Below are 6,191 nucleotides of genomic sequence, written 5' to 3' on the forward strand. Positions count from 1 at the left end.
TCCCAAAATGGGTAGAACCGGATCGAACCGTTTAGAACTGATTGGTTGGGTTTCGGATCTTCTAAAAAATAATTTGATTTCGGGACAAATTATTAAGAACCGATCTATGCCGGTCTGGTTCCCAGTTCTAATATGAGAACCGTCGAGAACCAAACGGTTCTCATAGGATTTTTTTTTTTGATAAAATATATGACTCAATCTCCAACACTTTTATAAAAAAATAATTAGGTTCCTTCTTAATTTTAGATTACAACACTTTCCTTCTTCTCTTTGATTCTTTGATTCTTTTTTTTTTATAATTCTTTGATTAATTGATTCTCAATTCAAATTAGAATATTAGGTAAATCTATACCTAAATAAATTTATTTACAATATATAATTTCATTTATAAGATGCGAAATTTTTATTTTGTTTTCACTTTGTAAATCTATACATAAATAAATCTTTGAATAATATGTTCGGTTCTTCTATATTTTGTTAAAAGTATCACGTTGATAGCATTTTTAGATTTTTTATTAGTGAACATTATATTTTTACATTTTCAATGTAAAAAACTGGACATGACCATAGTTAGCTATGGAACCAATGGTTCCATTTCTAAAAGTCCCATTGGTATTCAGTTCGGTTTGGTTTCCTTTGGAATCGGATCAAATCGGACTGCGCCGACTCCTAGTTTTTGATTTTTTTATAATTTATTTGGGACTTATTTTCATATTTTAAAAAATTTTGGGAGTACAAATGCAATTAGTTTCTCTTTTGTTTTCTTTATGTTTTATTTAAATAGAAGGTATATTCGTCAGCTCACAGTTTTAATAATTAGAAATTAGATAAAAAAAATGATGATTTTCAAAATGAAGGGTTTAAAATAGAGGCGAAAATGAAAAAAAAAAGGGAATGTTTTGCACAATGAACTTCATGCGTAGGGATATATTGGGCTAATATACAAATACTCCATTCGTTCCATTTATATAGAGTGATTTTGTTTTTCGTACGATTTAGGAAATCTTATTTAACGTTATTGAAATAATAATTTTTGTAAAATTTTTTCTTAATTTACTTTTATTTAATTATTAACAACTAGTTGTAAATTATTGTTGATAGTGGTAAAGATACTGAATGATTGATTATAATTAGAAAAACTATATAAAGATATATTAGTTTACCCTCATAATCCTTATTGTTGAGTTATAACTCAACTTTTGAATTTTGATTGAAAGTGAAACTCGGAAAAATCGAAAATTCTCAGGATATTGCAATCCTGACATGGCAGCATTTTCACCTTAAAATTCTCACTACACAAAACGTCAAAAGTCCAAGGCCCAAGCAACACCCCCCCCCCCCCCCCCCACCCCGACGCCGGGCCACCCACCCCACAAACTCCAATCGAGTTCTAGAACCCTCGAGCAACCACTTCTTAAACCCATCTTCGCACTTCAAAAGGGTTTTCAATTATTAAAAACCCTCCCAATTTCTTCACCTCCCACCTTATCTAGAAAGAAACCCATATCTACAATATTATCTCAAAATTTGTAAGAAATTGATAAATGGCCCCTGTTCTGAGCAGAAGTCTGACCGCTGCTTCACTTCCATATACTGCTTCATTTTCTCTGGAGAATTCTGGTCGTGCTAATAGGGGAGTTTTAAGAAGTGCTTTTTTACCGGGGAGTGGATTAAAAAAGGGATTTTTAACAAGTGGGTTGAAGTGGAAACTGCAGAAAAGAGAGAGCGGAGTGGTGGTGAGGTGCGAGGCTGCTATAGCTGAAAAGGAGGCTACAGAAAGCGCTGGTGAGACACATGAGTACCAGGCTGAGGTATGATTTCTTTGTTCAGTATGAATTTCATATTTCTTTTGATGTTTTTTTTTGCAAAACGTTAAAATAATTAAAATTTTGAATATTGTGTGTTGTCAATTAGATGAATGATTGTTTTAATGATAATTGAAGTTATTAATGGAGATAAGTTGAATCTTTTTCGTTGAAGTACTTTAATGAGCAAGAAGGTGTAGAAATAGTTCTCTCTTTTAAATTTTAGGTGTAATGTTTATCTGCGATGGTTTTGACCTTTGATACTCTAAAAACTTGGAAATGGGATTTGATTTCAGGTTAGTCGATTATTGGACTTAATAGTTCACAGTTTGTACAGCCACAAGGAAGTTTTTCTTAGAGAGCTTGTGAGGTGGGGATATTCTATTTCTCTCTAGTTTGTTGTTTGCTTAGCAAATGTCCAAATTTTAATTTCCAATTCAGATTACTGCTCTTATATTTATGTTTTTATAGTGAGGTGGTTTTGTTTTGACTATTTTTTGTTGCGCAGTAATGCAAGTGATGCTCTTGATAAATTGAGGTTTTTGAGTGTGACTGAGCCTTCTCTACTTGGAGATGCTGGTGAACTGGAAATTCGTATAAAACCTGATCCAGACAATGGGACCGTCACCATAACGTGTGTGCCTTAATATAGTGTTTTCACCAGAAGAAGTTTATGTGGAAGAGTAGCTTATTTTTCCTGTGTTTGCAGTGATACCGGTATTGGAATGACAAAAGAGGAGCTTATAGACTGCCTTGGAACTATTGCGCAGAGTGGCACTTCTAAATTCTTAACGGCTTTGAAGGTGTCTATTTCTTCACAATTTGGGATGCAGCTTGATATGCCTTTTTATTCTCTTGAATCTGGCAACTGAAGCTTTACCCTATATATGTAGGAAAACAAGGACCTTGGGGCAGACAACAGCTTGATTGGTCAATTTGGCGTTGGTTTCTATTCAGCATTTTTGGTTGCTGAAAAGGTGATGATTTATGTTCATGTATAATTTGATTGATGTTCATTAATAATCTATTGGGACCTTTATTCCTTCCGCATTGTTGCTAGTTATGATTAGACCTATTTTCCCAGGTGGTGGTGTCAACAAAAAGTCCCAGATCAGATAAGCAATATGTTTGGGAAGCCATGGCTGATAGCAGCTCCTATGTGATTAAGGAGGAAACTGATCCTGAGAAGTTGCTACGTCGAGGAACACAAGTCACACTCTATTTGAGGGTATCCATCATTGTTTTTCTTCCAAAACCTGTTCCTTAAATACACATTATATCTATATTGTGGTAATAGTTTCGTGTTATGATGTGCAAATTGGGCAGAGATTCTTGTCTTACTTTTTCCCCTTCTATATTTAGTGCCTAGGATGCTTCAGAATAAACTTTTTGATTGTGCAGTGAAGAAAAGTTTTTATGAAGTTTCTTCCACTGTAGTTGCTAATAGTGCTATCTTTGGAATTTGAATGGAATCAACTTAGCTCATACTTTTCCTGCAGGAAGACGATAAGTATGAATACTCAGAGCCAACCAAGATCCAGAGCTTGGTGAAAAATTATTCACAGTTTGTTTCATTCCCCATCTACACATGGCAAGAGAAGTCGAGGACAGTCGAGGTGAGAATTTTTATTTGATGTACAATAACAACGAACTGAGCTTTTTTTACAATAAACCGGGTGTCCCTACCTGAATCCTTTTTTCCTGTCGGTTTTCATTGCTACATCAGATAGAATATCCAAACTCTAAATCCTTTGCAAGCACAATAGGCCATCTTAGTATTTTTATCTGGTGTCAAATGAATATTTTCGTGCGACTCTTTATTGGGAGATGGAAGCCCCCTCCTTAGGGCAGTAAATGGATTCGATATGGATTGGATCTGCTCATATTTGATCCAAATCTAACTGATATTTGATTGTCAAATCCATATTCGATTTGCGATGTTATTGAATATCTAATTCAAAATTGAAAAAATTAGAAAGATAAAATTTTTATATCGATCAACTTCTAAGCCCTATAATTAAAAGGCCAAATATCTTTTTACCCGGTTCTAAGTGCACCTATCTATAGATTGCAAATCCTGTAATATTCTAGTGAGTATTTGATGTGAGAAATGGGAAGTTAGGAACAATGAAAGCAACTTCAACTGTTGGACCATTTGGTTGTTTAGCCCCCGTTTGAGCCCCATTAATTTTCATTACATTACATTTCATTTTTCTCTCTCCTATTTTCAACCTCACAATCTTCCATAAAATAATATTACACGTAAATTGAAAATTTTTCCTCCTTTTTCAACAATTCATTTTTCAAAAAACACTATTCCACACATTAATTTTTTCCCGTACTGGGGGCCAAACAGGGGCTTAATTTATAAAATAAATTAATTATTATTTTTTATCTTGTTTTAATTAATAAAAAATTAAACACTCTTCAAATATTTCAATTAACAATATTATACTATTATGAAGTATTATTTATTATTTGAATATTATGTGAAATATGATACAAGTTTCAAATTAAAAAAAAAAAAAATTGTGTAATAAATTATGCCATAATATATAAAATATATTATATTATTAGAACTAATTGGATCGGGTTGTTATTGGATCGGATTGACTTGTATCATTTTTGTTTCATTTAGTTAACGGATTTGGATCTTGATTGGGTTAACTAATTGAGACCCTAAATCCGTCTTCCATTAATTTCATCGGATTCGGATAAAAATTCAATACATTGACAGCCCTACCCCTCCTGGCACACTTCTCTTTTTCTTTAACTAATCTCTTCATGTGTCTGGTAACTGCACAAAATACATAAAGTAATAGACTGGTAACGTGTCAGGAATGTGTATGCAGTTGATTGTAGATACTTTTAGAAATTTGTATCAGCTCTAATATGTTAAGAGGTATGATGGTATAGACATGCCTATGATGCCCAAATTTTTCTTTATCATCCAGAAAAGAAATAGAATATTTACGGTGTATTGTTCCTTATCTTGTAATAAAGTGTTGAAAGTAAACCAATCATCAAAAAACAGAATATTTACATAGTATGAATCTTCATCTCATAATGATAATGAGTTATTTCAGTCCAATTTTTTCTCCTTTGGCTTTACTTGGTTTAGTTGGATGTTAATTATTGGTGTTAATTTTAGCAGGTAGAAGAGGAGGAGGAACCTAAAGAGGGTGAAGATAAACCAGAGGTATGAGTCAGTTATAATCACGTTTTTTCACAAATTTTCCAATTTTCTAGAAATATTTGTGTTAATTCAACTTCATCTTATATTGTTTCCAGGAAGAGAAGAAGAAGACTAAAAAGACCAAAACTGAAAAATATTGGGATTGGGAACTAGCCAATGAAACAAAACCTATATGGGTGAGTTTGAGCTGGCACGTTGTGCATTAGTTTTTTCAGGACTCTCATTTTACACTTCTGGATTGTACTCTTACAACCTTATTTATTTGACATTTGCAGATGCGGAATCCGAAGGAAGTTGAAAAGGATCAATATAATGAATTTTACAAAAAGACTTTTAACGAATTTTTGGATCCACTTGCCCACACCCATTTCACTACAGAGGTACCTACTGTTAATTTTGGATGAGCAGGTAGAAACTTAGTTTTTGTTTTGACTTGCCAAACTGATGCAGGGTGAGGTGGAGTTTCGAAGTGTGCTCTACATTCCTGGAATGGCGCCGCTTAACAATGAAGATGTTGTCAATCCCAAGACAAAGAATATACGTTTGTATGTGAAACGTGTGTTCATCTCAGATGATTTTGATGGCGAGCTGGTAAGAACCCTTGTGTGCTAGTTTGAGACATGATGTCTTTTTTAGCTAAGGAAATACTTACTTCCTCAGTCTTGTTTGTTGTGGTGCTTTGTCATTTGTCAACAATCTTTAAGCCATACGGCCAATTTAAACAAAACCATGTCACGTTTATACAATACTAGTTAAGGTTTGATTTATGTTATTTCTATACTGTCAATAAAATAAAGAAGAAACATATGATTGCTTGATCCTAATTGCCTTTCATGATGCCTGATTATAAACTAATCATTGCTTTAACTTTGAAACTTGCAACGAAAATTCACTGATTTTTGCTATTGTATATGTAGTGTCTCACAAAACCAAAGTTTGGTTTGCAAGTGATCTTAGTATATCATTTCTTTTGTCTTCAGAAAGGGTGTAACTAGGGTTTGTGTCTTTGTTCATCGACTGTCCTGCTCTTTGCATGATCTACCTTCGGATAGTTGCTGAATTGTAAATATGATTGATTGTTGGAATAAATTTTGAGGAACAGTCATGAAATTCGTCTTGGTTCTTGGTTTTGGTTTCAGATTTACTCATCAATGCTATATGCTATTAACAAATTGCTGTTACGTAGGATA

At 33.4% G+C, this 6,191-nt stretch overlaps 1 protein-coding gene across 2 annotated transcripts; it reads left to right on the plus strand.

The window, feature by feature from the left end:
- The first annotated feature begins 1,429 nt into the window (after positions 1–1,429).
- On the plus strand, positions 1,430–5,628 carry LOC111396227 (heat shock protein 90-5, chloroplastic-like). 2 transcript variants are annotated; one of them, XM_023022594.1, is made up of 11 exons: positions 1,430–1,811; positions 2,102–2,175; positions 2,314–2,439; positions 2,515–2,608; positions 2,699–2,782; positions 2,890–3,033; positions 3,305–3,421; positions 4,957–5,004; positions 5,097–5,177; positions 5,277–5,381; positions 5,452–5,628. In XM_023022594.1, the coding sequence occupies exons 1-11, from the start codon at positions 1,545–1,547 to the stop codon at positions 5,611–5,613; spliced, it is 1,302 nt and encodes a 433-aa protein (XP_022878362.1). In that variant the 5' UTR covers positions 1,430–1,544; the 3' UTR covers positions 5,614–5,628. The 2 variants fall into 2 exon arrangements, with proteins under 2 accessions (XP_022878362.1, XP_022878363.1); XM_023022595.1 differs by having other exon boundaries at positions 1,431–1,811; positions 4,960–5,004.
- Positions 5,629–6,191: the final 563 nt, after the last annotated feature.

This window comes from Olea europaea, chromosome 6, assembly GCF_002742605.1.
Source record: "Olea europaea var. sylvestris chromosome 6, O_europaea_v1, whole genome shotgun sequence".
Taxonomy (NCBI): Eukaryota; Viridiplantae; Streptophyta; class Magnoliopsida; order Lamiales; family Oleaceae; genus Olea; species Olea europaea.

What these genes read in the sequence shown, in the direction of transcription:
- LOC111396227 (XM_023022594.1), top strand. Translation starts at nt 1,545, where the DNA reads ATGGCCCCTGTTCTGAGCAGAAGTCTGACCGCTGCTTCACTTCCATAT. An exon ending in AATTCTTAACGGCTTTGAAG is followed by an intron (nt 2,609 to 2,698) that starts GTGTCTATTTCT and finishes CTATATATGTAG; the next exon opens with GAAAACAAGGACCTTGGGGC. An exon ending in AGGGTGAAGATAAACCAGAG is followed by an intron (nt 5,005 to 5,096) that starts GTATGAGTCAGT and finishes TATTGTTTCCAG; the next exon opens with GAAGAGAAGAAGAAGACTAA.